This window comes from Vespula vulgaris, chromosome 25 (genome assembly GCF_905475345.1).
Source record: "Vespula vulgaris chromosome 25, iyVesVulg1.1, whole genome shotgun sequence".
Lineage (NCBI taxonomy): Eukaryota > Metazoa > Arthropoda > Insecta > Hymenoptera > Vespidae > Vespula > Vespula vulgaris.
In genome coordinates this window covers 1268631-1288484 of record NC_066610.1, presented here as the reverse complement: position 1 = coordinate 1288484, position 19854 = coordinate 1268631, and the positions used below count along the sequence as shown (strand labels likewise).

Genomic DNA, 19854 nt, shown 5'->3' with positions numbered 1-19854 from the left:
TTGGTCCCCTTTAACATAACGCGTACGTCATAAAATTTGCGGTCACGTGATTACGGTCGCCATCTTGGCAGTTTTAGACGACGGAGGTAAGAAAGATCCATGACGTCGAAGCCAAATAAACATCAAATATATGTGAATAATATCGATACAATAACGGTGTGTAAGAAGTGTAGAACGAGTCTTAAGCGTGTCCGACATTTGTCAGTGTACGAAACGGTCAGTGAATTTAAATAGCGCGGCATTTCAGATGCGTGTGTGTTTCGATTATCGGTCCTCTTTGGGGGGATAATCGCGATCGGACGTCGACCACCACGGCAGCTGTTCGACGAGCCAAAGGCAGCCCTTAAAGAGAAATGGCGGGATCATTCTAAATCTTTCCCTTTAGAAAGAACGATATCAACGATAAAAGTTCGTTTCTTTTAAAGCGAGGTAAAGTAAATCTCGCAGTCGAGCCAATGAAAAGTATATATATATATATATATATACATATATATATATATATGATATATGTATATGTATATATATATATATATATATATATATATATATATATATATGTATATATCTTTTCAACTTTTACAATTGATCTCTCTATGGAATTTCTCATTTCTACGGTTATATACTTAATAACACAATACTTCAGGGCCGTATCTATCTCCTATTTACACCCCCTATATTTTTTTTCTAATTGATGACAATTTTTTAATTTTTTTCTTTTTTTTTCTTTTTTTTTCCTTTTCTAATACTTTAGCTTTTTCATCGAAAAATGTTAATTCGTATCGTTTAAACCTCAAATTTAATCTCCGAAATATTCTTTTTTTTAAATGTCCGCCAAAAACCACTCCTTTTTTGAGAATACGATTATTTCGTAAAATCTTTTTTTTTACCTTAAACCGAAAGAGGTTACTTGTAACTTTTAACCTCAAATTTGATCTTCGGAAAAAGAATTGTTTTTTTATATAATCATCCTGCGCGACAAAGATCCTATCCTTAAAGACGTCATCAATTTATATATATATATATATATATATATATATATATATATATATATATATATATAAAAAACAATTTTACGAACTTCATCGAAAAGGGTTTACGCTAAATTTTCAATTAAAATTTGATGAACGAATTTTGTAACATCCACTGAAACATAATGAAGTGTTTGAAAAAAACAAAAATAAATAAATAAAGAATTACATTCTCATAATTATCGATCCCTAAATATTTCTGTCGATTGGGAAACAACAAAAAACAAAAACAAAAAGGACAAGGATTACAATCAAACAACATTCGAATAAAAATTTTCTTGGTATTCGTTTTGATGTCCATCCTTATATATATATAAAAAAAAAAGAAAAAGAAAGAAAGAAAGAGAAAGAGAAGAAAAAATAAAAAAATAAATAAAAAAGAAAGGAAAAAAAAAGTTGGAACGTAAGAAGGAAAAAAAAAGATACAAAATTAACCTACAAAATTAAAGCGTCTGATATTCTCCGTATCCCCGCATTCCTCCCCCGCGCACCCCGTCGCCATTACCCCTGAGTAAGATGACGATCTTGATCAAGAGAGAGAATGAGAGAAAGAGAGAGAAGAGAAGAGAAGAGAGAGCGAGAGATAGATGGAGTGAGAGAGATAGAGAGAAAGGGTGGGGGGAGAAAAAGAACCTGTAAACTAGGGACGGCCCTGGGGCATAACTTTTTAACGTTACCACCGACGCTCCTGTCCTCTAGTGTGTAACACATTCATCGTTAGAAATGTTTACTATTTTCTCCGATTGTGTGATCTGTGAATAAAATCGGTGTGTAACCCGTACCAACGTAGAGACGTCGTCGGAGAGTCGTCTTATTAAGGAACGCGTTTGTAACGCGAAATAAGTATATCCCGTTGTGTGTGTGAGAGAGAGAGAGAGAGAGAGAGAATGTATGTGTGAACGTGCGTGTTATATGGTGTATGTGATGGACGGATGAGAAGGGTGGGGAAGAGGGAGGGGGTTAGGTAAAAAAAAGAAAGAAAGAAAGAAAGGAAAAAAAACTAAACTAGTTTAGTCAATCGAAGTAGACGAGGACAGAAAAAAAGAAAGAAAGAAAAAGAAAATGTTACGTTATGACGATAAATCGGTGTAGGAGTTCAATGGTGGTCAGGTGCGTATTTATTATTGGGTGCGTGACCGAGACAGAGAAAAGTGAGTGAGTGAGAGAGAGAGAGAGAAACAAAGAAAGAGACAGACAGACAGAGAGACGTAGCCACCGCCACCGCCACCACCGCCGTCGTCGCTGCCGTTGCTTCTACCGTCGTCGACGTCGACGACGACGACGACGACGATTAGGACGACGGCGACGACTAGGACGACAACAACTACAGTAAAACGGCGTCGGTGTGTGTTTAACGTAAGCACAGAGAAAGAAGAAGAAAAGGAAAAGAAAGAAAGAAAAAAGAGAAACGTTGCTTAAAAAAAAAATTCCGCTAAGTCATAAAACTCTGCACGCACACGTACGCGCGCGCACTTACTAGCGGACAGGCAGACAGACAGACACACACACACACACACGAAATGGCAACACGCAACAATTTTGAAAAAGGCAATCGTGTGTGATGAATATTCGACTTGATCTTCTTCGATTCTTCACACAACGAATGCATTTCTCTCTCTCTCTCTCTCTCTCTCTCTCTCTCTCTCTCTCTCTTTCTCTATTAACCCCCCACTCTCTGCCTCTCTCTTTCTCTCTCGTTACTCCCCCCTCTCTTTCTTTTTGTTCGGCTCTTCTCCAAAGTTGACGATGGCAACGTGTCGCGCGTCGTTCGCCGAGATACATACATCACGCGTTCTACGGGGGTCAAAAGATCTTTCTTAATCAAAAGAGAAACCAATGAGAGATATTATTTTGACAATAATTTCTAAGGAAAAAAATAAAAAATATTTTTTTCTTTTTCTCAATGAAAGAAAAAAGAATTAAAATAATTCGTTCAATTCTTTGATAATAATAATAATAATAATAATAATAATAATAATAATAATAATAATAATAATAATCGTCATCGGGATTTAATTTGTTCTAATTCATATCGATTATTCTTTTTTTACAATTTCTTTTTCTCTCTCTCTGTCTCTCTCTTTCTCTCTCTCTCTCATGACATACATACATAATACATCATACACGTGTAAAATTTATTACAAAATGAAACAAGAAAATGAAGAATGAAGTGAAAGAGTGGAGTGAAGTGGAGTGAATTGGGGTGAGGGAAAGGAAGTGAGGTTATGTCGAAAAAGTATGATTAGGGTAGACATTGGATGCGTCATGGGGTTGTTTAGCCACGTTTTACGCTACGAGGTTGACTGTGCGCGATGTGTATCTCTGTGTGTGTGTGTGTTTATGCAAGGAGGGGATGAGTGAGTGAGTAAAAGTGTGTACTGTGTGAATGTATGTGTATGTGCGCGCGCGATAGAGAAAAGGAGAGAGAGACATCATAGACAGATCCACACAAGTATCTTACAATAAAAGATTGAGAGAAGTAAAGTAAAACAGTTTATAGATAAAGGTTAAAATCAAACCAACTTGATTAATTTGTTTAATAATAAATTGACAAAATTGTTGACTCGCTAACGCAATAGTTGTATCTCTCTCGCAGGTGACCGACGCTAACCGTTAAAAGCTGTGTGCTGCTCTGCTTCGTGGACTCTCTCTCTCTCTCTCTCTCTCTCTCTCTCTCTCTCTCCTCTCCTTCCCCTCTCTCACTCTCTTCTCTCCTACCCCTCTCTCTCTCCTCCTTTTCCCTTATGCTCTCCTCTCCTCTCCTCTCTGTCCCATCTTCTCTCTCTCTCTTTCTCTCTCTCTCTCTCTCTCTCTCCTCTCCTCTCCTCTCTTTCTCTCTTCTCTTTCTCTCTCTCGTTCCTCTTTCGTCGGTCTGCTGCTGCTGCTACTGCTGCTTCCGTGGTTGTGTCGTCGCGTTGCACGGGTGTGCTCCTCCTCGTCGCCTAGGAGGCGATCAAATCTATTTCCTTTTTTTTGTTTTTTTCCCTCCTATTCTATTCGTCGTCGATCGGCAAAGAAAAAAGCCTTGTTCGTGGATGGTGCATCTCTAATAATAATCCTTGGCTAAGGATCACATAAGGGGATATTACATGATTCGTGACCCGTCAAACGGTGCCCGCTCGAGAGGTGAATTTTCTTGGTTATGGGTTGATCTCCAAGGGGAGTTAGGAGTACGGAATTCGCAGCGCCATTTTGAAAAATTTGGCCCCGCTAAAAATTCACTCCCTCTTCCCGTCTCTCTCTCTCTCTCTCTCTCTCTCTCTCTCTCTCTCTCCCTTTCTCTTTCTTTCTCTTTCTCTCTCTCTTTCTCTCTCTTTCTCTCTCTCTCTCTCTCTCTCTCTCTCTCTCTCTCTCTCATAACCCTCCCTATCCCTCTCCTCCTCTTCCTCCTTATCCTCCTCGTCCTCCTCCTTTAACTTCTCTTTCTCTATCAATCTTCTCTTACGTTCGTTTAATATTTTGACAAAATATTCCATATAGTATTAGTCCTTTTTTTAGTTCCCTCCCGCCGCAATCTCCTCATGTCAGTTTTTATTTTATTTATTGTTTAGATCGACTCTACAGTCGTGGCCCCATGGACGGGACGTTGGAAGAACCTCCTGTTAAGGACTCTTCTCAGAATAATTCTGACAAAGTGTCAAAAGGTAGACAATTTTTTTAATTTATTTTTTCTTCTTTTGTTGTTGTTTTCTTTTTTCTTTTTTCTTTTCTCTTCTTATCTTTTTCTTTTTCCTTTTCTTTCCGTTGTGTATTTTGATGCACACATCCTGGGTTTTTATTGTTCGTACTTGGGACTTGTTTATTTTTTGGATCGTATCGACGGTTAACTTCTTTTTCTTTATAACGTTTAGTTTACTCTTTTAAAGGGAACGCGTCGTTTTATGGAAAGTCGAAGAGAGTTCTTATTGTTTTGTAAAATATTTAAAAGAATACTCTTGGATTTAAGTTTTCATTAAGTATTTATTACGATTATATAAGCTGTTTGAAAGTATATGGTCAAAATCGTGAACAATGGTAAGATATCTTTTAAAGATATCTTGACGATTAGATTTATTTCTATCGAAGTGTGCCATCGTTTTGTTGACATGATAATGATTTTTACGATTTTGTATGTTTGTATAATTTCAAAGTGTTATTTATTTGTTCCCAGACATGGTCATTCCAAATGGTGTCAATGGAAAGTATAGTACTGAAAAAGAAGAATATCCAGATTCTGACAGTGTCAAAACTTCATCGAACGAGACTATTAGTAAACGGATAGAAGAAGGGGAAGGGGAAGGGGATGGGGAAGAGGAAGAAGATGAAGATGAGGACGAAGAGGAAGATGTTATGGAAAGAAGACACTTTGAGCATGAAGAAGGGGGTATACAATCGGAAGATAGTGAGCAAAATGATTCGAGAAAGAATAGGAGTAAGGGGGGTTGCTTATATGAGTCAAGAAATGACTCCATAGTTTCAGAATCTTCCGATGGTGTCAGTGAGATGAACGATACTAGTGAAGTGTCTAGAAATGAAGATAAGTGTAGAAACACATCTCGTGAAGCTATGGATGTTGATGAACAGAGTAATAACTCTGACATAGAATGTTTGGATGAAAGTATCACGAGAGTACGAATGGATAATGACGATGTGTTCACTTTAAAAAAATCTAACATAAACGAGGATAAAGAGTTGTCATGTAGTAGTAATGTTCAAGAATCTAATGATTCTGCTGAAATTGTGGAAAGCAGTATGGATACATCGGATGTGAAAATATGCGAAGAAAATGGTAGCTGCGATAGTCCCGAAATAGAGGAGATAACGGATAGTGCAAAGAATAATAATGGTCTTAATACGACTCAAGAACGTACTATAAAAGATCCCACTAAACAAAAAAAACAGAGGAAACAAATAGATCTTAGTAGTATTACACCTAGAAGAAGTTCTCGTAATATTAAAAGAACAAGTTATATTGAAAGAGAAGTTGAAGAAGAAGCAGAAGATGATGGTTCTGATATAGAGGAAATTAAACCTGAAGATCCACTAGCTGGGATAGATAGTAAAGATAAAGAGAATTCTAAACTAAAGTCACCGTCGAAAAATAGTAAAACCACTATTGTGGTCAATGATACTAAACGCTTAGTAGAAATTGCTGCTGGAAGTAAGTCCGTCAAAGGTGGCAAGAAAGAACCTACGTTAGTTATAATAGACACAAACTCCATACTTTCAGGCCGCGGTGGCCTTCCTGTTGGTAACAATAAGCCACATCATACGGTTTCTAATACCAGTTCTTTCTCAGTTGTACCAATGAATATGACTACACAAACGATGTATCCAAATATGAGAACAACTATTACACCTGTACCCATGACATCTAAAACTGCACAATTAAGTCCTAAACCAAGTAGCATGACTACAGTGACTCCTCCAATGCCACCGATATTACCAACTTTAACTGATGACATGTTTGTCGTGGAAGCACCATCATTTATAGTACCTTATGTATATGAAAAACCTCCATTAAAACCATTGAAAGAATTTGTTTCTAAATTAGAAAAAAGCATAGAGGAAAAACAAAAGGAAGAGATATTAAAAAAGATGACGGAAGATAATAAAGATAATCAAGATATTAATGAAGATTCAATGGACATGAATAAAAAAGTAGATAGCAGAAACCAAGAAAGTGAAAATGATGGAAGTTTGAGGTCTAAAAAGGATGGAGATGATAGTGGAGGTGATATAATAGATGCAATGGAATCAGGTATTTCAAATATAAGTGACAAACATGATATCAGGCAAGATGATAGGAATAAAGTAATAACTTACTTTGATTTACCATTGGGAAAATTTTTTATGCAAATTGGAGTAAATCTTGTTCAAGAATATGTGCAAACTGATCTATTACGGACTCAAAAACGTAAACAGGGCAAAGGTAGCACATCTGCGGAGACACAATTAGCTATAAATTCACTCATCAAGAATTTAGAATTTAGTAAGGAAAATAATGAACCATTCCACTTAGAAATGAAAAAATGTGAATTCTGTAGTTTTAAAACGGAGTCTACATTAGTAATGCAGCATCACTTAGAAACTCCTCATATGCGCAATTATGTCTACAAATGTAATTTTTGTCCAATGGAAGTTCGTAGTCCTCATGATATATTATTCCATATGGAAGCAGAACATAATACTCGTGGACGATTGGAACGTGGTCCAGCTTTTCATCAATGTCCAAATTGTCCATTTGAAGATAACCAAAAAGGCAAACTTACACGGCACATTCTTGCTTGCTCTAAAAAATTTAGACCAGAACGGAATTTGGAACCTGCCGCTGATTGGGAACCACCGGCGAAGATTCCAAGATTAAATCGTGCACGTCCAGTTGGGCCGACTAATCCTAACGCTCTCGCTATGGCTATGAGTGCCAAAGGTCCACAACCACTTTTACCGAAACTACTTCCAGCACCGATCACAGGTCGTGGAAGAGGACGCCCACCAATGCAGCCTAGATATTCAGATATGAAAGCATTACGACCTGGTGGTACTACGATGCGGCAAGGTAAAAATTAATCGATATCTTTAGCATAATATTTATAATAATACATTTTATATTACGAATTAGTATCAATGTACAAACATTTAATTTAGCAACTTTTCAGATAATGTTGCAGGCATGATGTATCGACCAACATCTTCTGGCCTACTAGTTCCTGCTTCGTACCAATTTGGTAGTAATCAATTATTTCAGGTAAAAAATGTTATTATTTTATTATATTTATCATTTTTTATATAAACAGATTTTATTGATAAAAACGTATTTGATGCAACGAATTGTATTTTTAAATACAATATATTTCTACTGTATCAAAAGTATAATGCAGAAATACATCTGAAATAAACAGTTGAAAGTGTTGCGATAAACACAATGTATTAAACAAAGTAAAATTATTTTATAAGAAGGGTGATAATAACTCCGATGGGTAATTGAAAAATTTATGACTATATAAAAGCAGCTTAGTGGTTACTATGCTTAGGCTTATTTGGAATAATTACAAATATCATGTTACAGATTCTCTAAATTGATTGAAATTTTTATTTCCTATTTTCTAAAATATAATTTTTTTATTGAAAGCGAATCGGATATTATTTTCATGGGATAATATTTTCTTGGAAATAATAAATATTTTAATTTAACTGTATATGCTTAAAAATATGTATCAACAAATTTAATTATAAATAGATATTACGATAATGATAATTCATAAAGTGCGAAACGTAGAAAAATCGAAAAATAAAAGATTTGGAAAAAAATCTGAAGAATTAGTAAAAAGATATATGGGTGGTGACAGGTGGTGGGTGGCTCTGGGACTGTCATGTCGGCTGTCTCGGGAGTGAGTAGCAGTAGCGGCAGCAGTTCCGGTCAACCCACTCCCATTGCACTTGTACCCAACGTAATCGACTCTCTGTCTAGGTTGTCCTCATCACAGGTAAATAAAATACTAGAAGGTATCAGGAAGGTTAACTTATATTTATATAGCATTTGTGATCGCATGGATAACACGTTCAACAGATGCAAAGTGCTTAGTAACTTTTACTTCATAAAAAAGTCTGTTTTGTAAAAAAAAAACAACAAAAAAATGTGTGGTTGCTTCCCTGGTTAATAAAAATAATAATAATAATATAATATTATAATAATAATAATCATCATCGTCATCATCAACATCATTATCATAATCATAATCATAATAATAATATACTTAACAAATTTATATATGATACATAAAAATTCTACTCTGTTGTTATAATATTTCTTGTATATTATAACACTATACATATAGTGTGTGTATGTGTTTGTGTGCGTGTATATAAATATACATACACACATTATCGTTAGCTTTTCATTATAATTATTTGTAAAAAAGAAACAAAAAAAAAATTTAATTTATAATATTTACTGTATATTAAAATGAACTATTATGAAATATTATGACCATATGTACAATTAAGCTAGGAGAATTTGTAACATTTTTGTTTATGATACATATATTACAATTAATAGAAGAAAAATAATGGATGTGTAATTTGGGCTGGTATATAAACTACATATTATTGTAATATTAACTAATTGCCAAGCAAAAAATTACTAACCTGTTTCTACTTGAAATTAATTAAGAATAACTTAAAGGTGTGCCTTTTTAATTGGGATAATATATTAAGGAAAAATATTATTGTAATGACAAAAGATATTTATATTTGTTATAATACTGTAAGCGTTATTATTTTATGTACGAGTTTAAAATCTTGGAGAGTTATTATGTTTTTCGTAAAGAGATAAAAGAGAGTAAGTTTAAAACAAAAAGAATAATTTTTAAGTTAATGATATTAAAAGATTAGGTAACTTTATAATGATGTATTTACATTATGCAAAAATAAGAACGATTCAGAGAAATAATATTTTCTGAGTATCTATAAAGCGATATAAATATTTTCTTTTTCAGAACACAACGGCCAGTACAAAAAATCCTACAGCAAAGTTGTTAAGTCAACCAAGTATATCTATAACTCCATTACCACGTACAACATCTCAAACCTCCATTCCTGGTTCAGGAACATCATCAAAATCTGGAGGGAAAAATACATTTGTTATATGTGAAATTTGCGATGGTTATATTAAGGTAAATACATAAGGATTTAAACACGAATATTAAAAAATTAATCAAAATAGATTTATAAACAGAAATATCTAAATCTGATATTTATATTGATAGGATCTTGAGCAACTAAGAAATCACATGCAATGGATTCATAAAGTAAAAATACATCCAAAGATGATTTATAACAGACCTCCATTGAACTGCCAAAAATGTCAATTCCGATTTTTCACAGATCAGGTAAAAATAGTATTCTATATTTTATATATATACATATATAAACAATATTTCTTCGTTATGAATTTTATTTCCATCTGTGTACAATATGTAAAATATTTTGTTAACGTAACATCAATTTTGATAATAGGGTTTGGAAAGACATTTGCTTGGATCTCATGGACTCGTTACGTCCAGTATGCAAGAAGCAGCAAATAGAGGAAAAGATGCTGGTCGTTGTCCAGCATGTGGCAGAGTAAGTATATTTTCAACCTTTATTACTATACTATAAATATATATATATATATAGTTCATATTCTATAGAAAGATTTATAAAAAAGAAAATGTATAGATTGCATCAATATTAAAATTGAAAATTGATTATAATTTCTAGGTATACCAATGGAAACTATTAAATCATGTTGCACGGGATCATGGGATGACATTAAAACCCGCGCATTTATCGTATAAATGTACAGTTTGCACTGCCACATTTGGGATGTATAAACAATTTGAAAATCATGTATACTCAGCGCATAGCGTTGTCGCCAAGAGAGTAATGGATAAAAAGAATACACCATCGTCTCCGTCATCAAGATCAAATGATTCTCTTTTGAAACCGTTGAAGATAAATGATGAAATAACAATAATTCCACAACCAGCAAAACCTACAACTAGATCTGGCACATCTCAGGGCAGAAGCAAATAGCAATGATCAGCAGAGTGATACGTGTATCCTTGTTTAACAGAATTTCACGTAACTCTGAGGTGGTACTCCATAAGCGATCACTGAAAATAATTTACAGTGATTGAGACGTGCCGTGTACATGTGTATGCATATAACTATGCTTAAGATGCAATTACCGACACTAAAAAAAAAAAATAATAATAATAATAATAAAGAAAAAGAAAATTCACAACCTCTTGGCAAATGAAAAGAAAAGAGAAAAAAAGAAAAAAAATGAAAAAAAAAGAAAGAAAGAAAGAAAGAAAGAAAACAGGAAAAAAATAACTAGTTGACTGCGTAATATAATATTCCATCAATGATTATACCGATATATATTTATTTAAGAATTTTTATTGTTGTTATCGGACATACATAAAAATAGACTGTAAAAACATGAAAGCGTGGCCTTCAGTCTAATTCCTTAGTTTATCCTAAAGCTACGTAATTCCCGCTTTACACGATGAACTTAACGAATGCATATATATATATTAAAAAAAAAGAAAAAAAAACAAAAAAAAAACAAAAAAAATATTTTGCATTCTTCGTCATGTATATCAACACACTTTAAATAGTAAATTCTTTGTAATGTGTAAATTGTTTTTGTAAGAGAAATATAATCGAATATGTCATTCTATTTTGTCATTGAAACTTTTCAAAGACGACGACGACGACGACGAATTACAGTTTATTATAATATATCTCTTTTGGTCCTTTTTCTCTCATTTAATAAAATAATTCGAATGGTAAAGAATAATAATAAATGAATAAAAATGAAAAAGGAAAAAAAAGAAAAGGAAAAGAAATATTTGTAAAACGATTTCTGAATGGTTATACTCCTCGAGTCAGGAATTGTAATAACTAACCAGAGTGCCCTCGGATATTCTAGAACCACCTTTGGTATACAATAATAAAAACTTAATAATTATCATGAAATATAATTATCATTGTTCTTCTGGAATAATAATAATAATAAATATCGCGTCTATCTTTTGATTATTATACGTCATTTAAAACTAATGATGATGATGATGATGATGATGATGGCGATGATGATGATGATGATGATGATAAGGAAACGATGAAATTGTTATTTTTATCCATTACATAATTTATCTGTCATATTTTCATAAAGTTGTGTGTACGGAATAATTTATAATGTAATTGAAGAAGAAGTAGAGAAGAAGAAGAAAAAGAAGAAGAAGAAGAAGAAGAGTAAAAACCACACACAGATAAAGTTGTAAATTGTATCTATTATTATATAAGTTAAAGCGCGCTCTTCAGTCTTTATATATTGTAATCAAATAATCTCCAGTCTTATTTTTTTGCTCTAATAAGAATCGACAACAAAAAATGTACATTAACGTAGGAAAATAATCTAAGCAAAATATATCAATAAAATAGGATGGCACACACATTAATGTATACATTTTTTTTTCTGTTAAACGATAACACACAACATACACTTACACATATACACACTTAAAGAAAAGAAAAACAAACAACAAAAACATGAATACAAAGGAGAATTGAATTTGTTAGCGTATAATGCAAGACATATATATCTACACATTTGTATATGTATACGTATAATATATCTAAAGCAATATTATATATATACATATATATATATATATACATAAAAGCAAAATAAGAAAAAGAAAAAAAACACAGGAAATAATTATAGAGTAGCAATAGTGTATTTACAAGAAGAAGAAATGATTTCTCTCTATCTCTCTCTCTTCTCGTAATACACTAACTTGATAAAATAGGCTTATATGGATATGTAGATAGTTGTTTAAAAAAAAAAAAAGGAAAAAAAAGAAGAACAAGAGAAGTAACGGGTTTAATTTAATAATTTCAATTTAATCCTAATCATTTTTGTACGTTACAGTAGGTAATAATTTTAGATGATGAAAAACTGTATTCAGTAAAACGAAGAAGGATACCATAGTGCGTTTTTGCACTCTAAGGCTGTATTATTTAAACTCTGCGCTGCTTGCTTGCCATTTATATGGCACGAGCTATGTTGGTCAAACTGAGAAACATTCATAGACATAATTACAGAAATATATAGTTTACTGTAATAATTTGTACAATATTATATGATGACAAAAATAAAGTGTACCAACATTGTATTACAACCCTCTTTTCTTTTTATTTCTTTTCTTTTACTTCTTTTTTTTATCTATACTCTATTCTAAATCTTAATAAACAATTCAACAAATTTGCTTACATCAAAATTATACTAATCAAACATCTGATTTTTCTAATCTACTTTAGTTGACAATCAATGATTATAATTAGTCAATTCACATATTATTATTAATATATATTTTATTAATATTAGAATTATAAATATATATTAAATTAAATGATAGCATTTTTTCTGATATTTTTTGAACAGAGGTTCTTATTGTTAAAAGAGAAAAAAAAAAAGCTTTTAATTTGCGCGCGCATCTTTTGTAAGCAATAGAAATGAATTAACGTGAACTTGACTAATGATTAATAACCTTGAAATATGACAAACGATTTATCAAAAACACTTATGTTTCTTCTTCCACTTTTTTAATCAAGAAATTAATTAAAAATATTTTTGTTCTTTCTTGCTTACTTATAAAAATAACGTCATTTCCTGTGACGCTATCTATTACAGTGAAATAAGCAGAGATTTGGAAAATCGACTTATACCGGTACTATGTAACATGTAACAACTGGTATTGCAGCGTGTCGTTGCATTTACGAACAGATAATATTTACGTTTGAGCTGTTGTATATTTTTCAAAATTTTGTAATTTTTTCGTTTAGTGTTCAAGAAAAAAAAATAATTTATACATATATATATATATATTTACGCATATATATATAAACGAAACAATGACAGATCCATTACCGTATCTCGTGGAATATGCTAAGAGTTCACGTTCTTCGTGTAAAAATTGTAAATCTTCCATTGTGAAAGATTCTTTACGAATTGCTACGGTCGTACAAGTATGTATATATATATATTTCTTTATTTTTTTTCCCCATTTTCTTTTTTTTTAACAAAATTTTTCTTTCCACTTTTTTCCCTTTTCTTTGCAATACAATCTTTTCCTATATTTTAATTAATAATTAACAAAATTTATCAGATAAATTTATTATTTTTCTTCCATTCTTTTACTCAGTTTCAATATCTATACTTTAATATCTATTTGTAAAAATATGTTATTGAACGATTCCTTTTTTGATTCGCAGAGTCCAGTATTCGATGGGATGATTACCAAGTGGTATCATCCTGAATGCTTTTTCGAAAAACAGCGTCCAAAATCTACTGCTGATATAGCTAATTTTGATAGCGTTCGTTGGGAAGATCAAGAAAATATTAAAAAAAATATAGGTTAAATAATCAGTCTTATATTCCTTAATTTTAATTCTTTCGAAGTTGTATTTTATAATTTTGTAATTTCAGCTGAAGCTGGGAAACTTCCAGCTCCAACTGGGAAAGGTAAGAAGCGTGGAAAAGGTACGGGTACATCTCTAGATTTTTTGATAGAATATGCAAAGTCCAGTAGAGCTATGTGCAGAGGATGCGAAGAAAAAATAGTGAAAGACGAAATAAGAATTTCTAAGAAAGATTTTGAAAGTGACGAAGGAAGAAAATATGGTGGAATAGATAGATGGTATCATCTAGAATGTTTTGTGAAGATTAGAACGGATCTTGAATTTTTCGATCAAGCCGATTCTCTACCTGGTATAAAAACTTTATCGAAAGAAGATCAAGCTACCGTAAAAAAAGAGTTACCTAAAATTAATAATGTAGATGTACCACCTATAAAGAAACTTAAAAATGAACCAGAAGATACAGAAGAAGAAGAAAAGCTTAAAGAACAAAATAAGAAAATATTTACAATGAGAGATACTTTATCTCTGCTTAATAAGAAAGAACTCATAATGATTTTAGAATTGAATGAACAAGAAATACCAGAAGGTGTTTCTGCGGTATGTATTAATATAAAAATAATTTTAAAAATCTAAATTACACAAATACAGCAATAAACATTCTTTTTTTTATAGATATTGGATCATGTATCTGATTTATTAACGTTTGGAGCATTAAAACCATGTCCGAAATGTAGCGGGCAACTAGTATACGTTTCAGGTCTTGGTTACAAATGTAATGGAAATGTGACAGAATGGACAAAATGTGAATATGTTACTCAAGATCCTAAAAGAAAAAAATGTTCTGTTCCAGAGGAATTAAAAAATACTTATAAAGCTCTGTAAGTTTATTATTTTTGTTTTTTATATTTCTCACAATGTTTATGCATATTTCAATATTTTTAATAATTTATAAATTATATTAACAGGGCTTTTAAACCTAAAGTTGTTAGGAGATTAATCAAAGTTACTGCACCATCAACATCTACTATTGTTAAAAAAGAAGATGTTGTCGATACTGCATCAAAAATACAAGCAAAAATAAGGCCATTGAAAAATATGCAATTTGTAATATTAGGTCAAACAAACAAAAACAAAGAAATATTGAAAAAAGAAATAGTTCTTTTAGGAGGATCCGTAATAACAAAAATACATGAAAATTTGGCTGCTGTTATTTCTAATTTGAAAGAAATAGAAAAAATGAATAAAAGAATGGAAGATGTAAAATCTTTAGATATACAAGTAGTTTCAGAAGATTTTGTCGAAGAAGCAAAAGATTATACAGAACTTGCATTTGCGCTGATTAAAAAGAAAACTATATCTGATTGGGGAGGTGATATTAAGACTCGTCTTGCTGATGTTATAGCAAAATCAGGATCATCTAAGAGTAAAAGTAAATATGAAAAATCTGTTTCTGGCAAAGTCAAATTACAAGTTAAAGGAGGTGGTACCGTTGATCCGGATAGTGAATTAGAAGACGTTGCACATGTTTATCAAAAAGGAACGGATAAATTTACTGCCACGTTAGGACTTACAGATATCCAAGCAAAGAAAAATAGTTATTACAAATTACAAATTTTGAAACACGATAAACTCAATAAATATTGGTTGTTCAGAAGTTGGGGTAGAATAGGTACTACAATCGGTGGTACAAAATTGGAAAATTTGAGTCTAGAAGATTGTATAGCTAAATTTGAAGAACTATATGAAGAAAAATCTGGCAATATCTGGAGAAATAGAAAATATTTTGTCAAAGTACCGAATAAAATGTATCCCGTTGACATAGATCATGGAGATGAGGAAGATACATCCCGATTATTAGAATCTGATATAAAGAGTAATCTGGAAAAGCCTGTACAAGATCTAATGAGGCTTATATTTAATGTAGAAAACATGAAAAAGGTTATGTTAGAATTTGAAATAGATATGGATAAAATGCCGCTTGGTAAATTATCTAAAAAGCAAATTCAACAAGCGTATTCAGTATTAACAGAATTGCAAGAATTAGTTAAAAAAGAAATTCCTGAACGTACCACACTTATAGATGCATCAAATAGATTTTATACTTTGATACCACATAATTTTGGAATTTCTGGACCGAAGATATTAGAAACGATTGAAGAAATTAAAGTGAAGTGTGAAATGTTAGAAGCATTGCTTGAAATGGAAATCGCTTATAGTTTGCTTCATGGTAAGACAGATGAAAAGAAAAATCCACTTGATGCTCATTATGAGCAATTGAAAACAAAGATAGAAGTATTGGATAAATCGAGTAAAGATTTTGAAGTAATAAAACAATACGTAAAGAATACACATGCATCGACTCATAATTATTATGAGTTGGAAATTGAAGATGTTTTTGTTATAAAGAGACAAGGTGAAGATCAAAGATATAAACCGTTTAAGAAAATGCATAACAGAAAATTACTTTGGCACGGATCTAGAACAACCAATTTTGCTGGAATATTATCTCAGGGACTTAGAATAGCGCCTCCAGAAGCACCTGTTACTGGTTATATGTTTGGTAAAGGTATTTACTTTGCCGATATGGTTTCAAAATCAGCAAATTATTGTTGCACGAATAGTGCAAATCCAACGGGATTGTTACTGTTATGTGAAGTTGCTTTAGGTAATATGTATGAAAGATATGAAGCTGACTATATTGAAAAATTACCAAAAGATAAACATTCAACGATGGGAAGAGGACAAACTCAACCAGATCCAAATATTGTTCATAAAATAGATGGTACTGTTGAAGTTCCATATGGTCCTTCCGTACCAAGTAAACTGAAGAAGAAATCAGCATTATTGTACAATGAATACATCGTATATGATACAGCTCAAGTGAAAGTTCGTTATTTAGTTAAGATGAATTTCAAGTACAAAGTTTGATGTTTTACTCTACGTATTATCATACTATATTTGTGCTACCTGATCGATCGATCGATTGATTGATTGATTATTATATCTAAGTATTTTATATTACATACATTAATAATTAAAATAATTTGTTTTTTAAATATTTTAAAACAAAGTTCTAATATCACAACTACCTCCAATAGGACAAATAATAATTAAATAAGTATAATGATATCATTAAATTTTCTTTGCGCATAAAATTGTTTAAATATTTTATGATTTAAATATTTAAAATATTTTATTATACATCCTATTATATTGTAACGTAGAACAATCAGAACAGGGAAAAAAGAATTAAGATAAATTTTCTATAATAAAAATATTCAAATCACATATTTATTACAATTATGTTTATTTTTTTTCCTTTTTCTATGTTTCTTTGTTTTTCGTTTGTCCAATTAATATTCAAAATGAAAATCGAAATAAGATTGATCGAATGTATTAATTCGTATATATCCATCTTCTCCACCAGTTGATAAACTCTTACCATTTGGATGGAATGCTAAAGAATTAATCGGGCCAAAATGACCTTTCAATCGTGCAAATTCTTCTTCAAATACAAGATGGAAAAACCGCGAATCAAATTTGCCTTGTCTAGCTGATGTAGTAGTTACATCCATAGCATCTTGACCACCACCTAAGACTACCTATAATAAAAATATAATCAAAATTGATTTAAATGCTATTTTTAGAAAGAAAAATCAAATTAAAAAGAAAATTCTTACGTGATCCAAAATAGGAGATATTGTAGCCGAATTAACAGGCCTTTCAGTTTTATATGTTTTTAATAACATTAAAGACTCGCTATCAAATAATTTAGCCATATTATCTTTCGATGCAGTCACAAACATAGTTCCATCTTTATTACATTGCATATCATTGATTTGAGATTTATGACCTTTCGTACTAGTCAACTTTTTTCCCATCTATTCGAGAATATTATTTATGTTTAATTTAAATCAAATATAAGTTATAACGTAAAAAATATTGTAAATGTAATAAACAAATTTTTATATAACGATGACATACCCTCACGTCCCAAAGAGTAATTTCACCATCTTCGTGACCTGTGATAATAGTTTCATCTAAAGCACCCCACAAAATAGCAGATATTCTAGGTCCCGGAACAGAAATCCTAGAAATTGCATGTTCTTGTGACATGTTAGTATCGACGTTTCTAATGTCCATAATAAACATTTCACATTGATGACCTAAAGCTTTATCAGTAGAATAAACTGCAAGATTTGACGAATAACTGAAACCACATGTTCTTACCGAACTATTAGTTTGCAATTGTCCAATTTCTTTTCCTATAAAAAAAGAGATATATATATAATAAATAAATCAATTCATTTTATACGATAATAATAAAAATCGATATTGAATAATAAAGTTACACGAGAGATTAATACAAACCAGTTTCGCAATCCCATACTCTTAATGTATTATCACCACTTCCGGATAAAAATCTAGTTGTGTCCCAATTAACATCTATACACCATACTGATCCATTGTGTCCGTTAAACGTTCCAAGACGTTCTCCATTTAAAGAATACCAAACGTTCGGTTTTTTATCTTTGCTAGCTGAGAAAACTAAATCACCTTCTCTGTTATATTTTATTTTCGTAATAGCACGTTCGTGTCCATGTAACATCAAAGGTTTCTAAAATAAAATTTAATTTATTATCAAACTTACATTAAAAGTAAATAGTTCAATAATTTATATAAAAACATAAATATACAAATAAATTAATATAATTGAATAAAAATATCACCATTTTGACTGAGTAATAATTAATTACAAGACATATTGTAATAATATAAAATAAAATAAAACTATACAATCTCACACGACTTATAAACATATATGAATCTGTTATATATCCTATATTAAACTGATTGATATTTTGCCATATCTGTTCACACTATAAACAATTCCAAAACTTGTTATGTTTCAATTATAGAATTAAAATCCGTAATTTTTAATTAATTAAAACTATATTGTTCATGTATGATTTCCAACTGTTTAATTAAATCAGCATAATTAAAGCTGACTAATTAAATCTGCATAATTAATGTCAAATATTATAAAAAAGAAAAAATCACTCAAACGTCACCATGGGAAAAGAAATAACAGATTTTTTTCAAATTTGTGAAGAAGAAAACTTTTGATGGACATGACGGTATAAATGGCAGACTCACGTGTTTATACGATTATATGAACAAGACACATAAGAACTACAAAAGAAAACGATATTCTTTAACTTTTTATAAATATATAAGATAACTAACCATTTTGTTAGAGAGAAGTTGTATAATTCGTAGAGTAATTAATAAATAATATTATATGTTCCTTGAACTGCACGTTTAACGTTATTCTGTTTCTTGACTTCGATTAAACCATGAAGTATATAAAGGTTAGATTCCTTCACTACATGTTAAGATATATGTAATCTATAGTAAAGCGTCATTTTGTATCAATAATTGTGAAAATGTGACGAGCCAATCATATTTAAGTAAAATTAACAACCAACCAATGAGAATTATTTAAGTAAATAATCAACCAATGAAATCGATCCAAGTAAAAATGAGATTTGATTAATAAGATATATATATATATATATTATTTAATTTATATTATTCAAAATGTATTTATCTATGTATTTTATATTATATACATTAATAATTAAAATAATTTGTTTTTTACATATTTTCAAACAAAGTTTTAATATCACAACTACTTCCAATAGGACAAGTAATAATTAAATAAATATAATAATATTATTAATTTTTTTTGCGCATAAAATTGTTTAAATATTTAAAATATTTCATTAAATATTATATCGTGACGTACACGCTTAGAATAAGGAAAAAAGAATTGAGATAAATTTTCTACAATAAAAATATTCAAATCACA

The 19854-nt window shown here is 31.0% G+C and overlaps 3 protein-coding genes across 10 annotated transcripts; 2 read left to right on the top strand and 1 right to left on the bottom strand.

Annotated features, from left to right (window-relative positions):
* The first annotated feature begins 58 nt into the window (after positions 1-58).
* On the top strand, positions 59-12742 carry LOC127072389 (uncharacterized). 8 transcript variants are annotated; one of them, XM_051012798.1, is made up of 10 exons: positions 1153-3534; positions 3625-4154; positions 4580-4672; positions 5179-7566; positions 7667-7755; positions 8357-8494; positions 9506-9682; positions 9776-9898; positions 10026-10130; positions 10269-12742. In XM_051012798.1, exons 2-10 carry the CDS (start codon positions 4118-4120, stop codon positions 10581-10583), a joined length of 3465 nt encoding a protein of 1154 aa, XP_050868755.1. In that variant the 5' UTR covers positions 1153-3534; positions 3625-4117; the 3' UTR covers positions 10584-12742. The 8 variants fall into 8 exon arrangements, with proteins under 8 accessions (XP_050868759.1, XP_050868756.1, XP_050868755.1 ...); XM_051012802.1 differs by lacking the exons at positions 1153-3534; positions 3625-4154 and adding an exon at positions 59-408; XM_051012799.1 differs by lacking the exons at positions 1153-3534; positions 3625-4154 and adding an exon at positions 59-429.
* A 384-nt stretch (positions 12743-13126) lies between these two features.
* Positions 13127-16910, top strand: LOC127072391 (poly [ADP-ribose] polymerase). Its single transcript, XM_051012806.1, has 5 exons — positions 13127-13589; positions 13836-13977; positions 14050-14579; positions 14655-14860; positions 14948-16910. Exons 1-5 carry the CDS (start codon positions 13476-13478, stop codon positions 16908-16910), a joined length of 2955 nt encoding a protein of 984 aa, XP_050868763.1. The 5' UTR covers positions 13127-13475.
* A 360-nt stretch (positions 16911-17270) lies between these two features.
* LOC127072400 (eukaryotic translation initiation factor 3 subunit I) lies at positions 17271-19366 on the bottom strand. The gene is made up of 5 exons (XM_051012822.1): positions 19230-19366; positions 18354-18600; positions 17967-18247; positions 17663-17863; positions 17271-17584 (listed from the first exon to the last, which is right to left on the bottom strand). The coding sequence occupies exons 1-5, from the start codon at positions 19230-19232 to the stop codon at positions 17336-17338; spliced, it is 981 nt and encodes a 326-aa protein (XP_050868779.1). The 5' UTR covers positions 19233-19366; the 3' UTR covers positions 17271-17335.
* Between the last annotated feature and the right edge of the window lie 488 nt (positions 19367-19854).

What these genes read in the sequence shown, in the direction of transcription:
- LOC127072389 (XM_051012798.1), top strand. Translation starts at nt 4,118, where the DNA reads ATGATTCGTGACCCGTCAAACGGTGCCCGCTCGAGAG. An exon ending in GTAGTAATCAATTATTTCAG is followed by an intron (nt 7,756 to 8,356) that starts GTAAAAAATGTT and finishes GGGTGGTGACAG; the next exon opens with GTGGTGGGTGGCTCTGGGAC. An exon ending in TTTGCGATGGTTATATTAAG is followed by an intron (nt 9,683 to 9,775) that starts GTAAATACATAA and finishes TTATATTGATAG; the next exon opens with GATCTTGAGCAACTAAGAAA.
- LOC127072391 (XM_051012806.1), top strand. Translation starts at nt 13,476, where the DNA reads ATGACAGATCCATTACCGTATCTCGTGGAATATGCTAAGAGTTCACGT. An exon ending in GAATTGCTACGGTCGTACAA is followed by an intron (nt 13,590 to 13,835) that starts GTATGTATATAT and finishes TTTGATTCGCAG; the next exon opens with AGTCCAGTATTCGATGGGAT. An exon ending in TACCAGAAGGTGTTTCTGCG is followed by an intron (nt 14,580 to 14,654) that starts GTATGTATTAAT and finishes TTTTTTTTATAG; the next exon opens with ATATTGGATCATGTATCTGA.
- LOC127072400 (XM_051012822.1), bottom strand. An exon ending in TTACTCTTTGGGACGTGAGG is followed by an intron (nt 17,864 to 17,966) that starts GTATGTCATCGT and finishes ATTCTCGAATAG; the next exon opens with ATGGGAAAAAAGTTGACTAG. An exon ending in TATCTCCTATTTTGGATCAC is followed by an intron (nt 17,585 to 17,662) that starts GTAAGAATTTTC and finishes TTTTTATTATAG; the next exon opens with GTAGTCTTAGGTGGTGGTCA.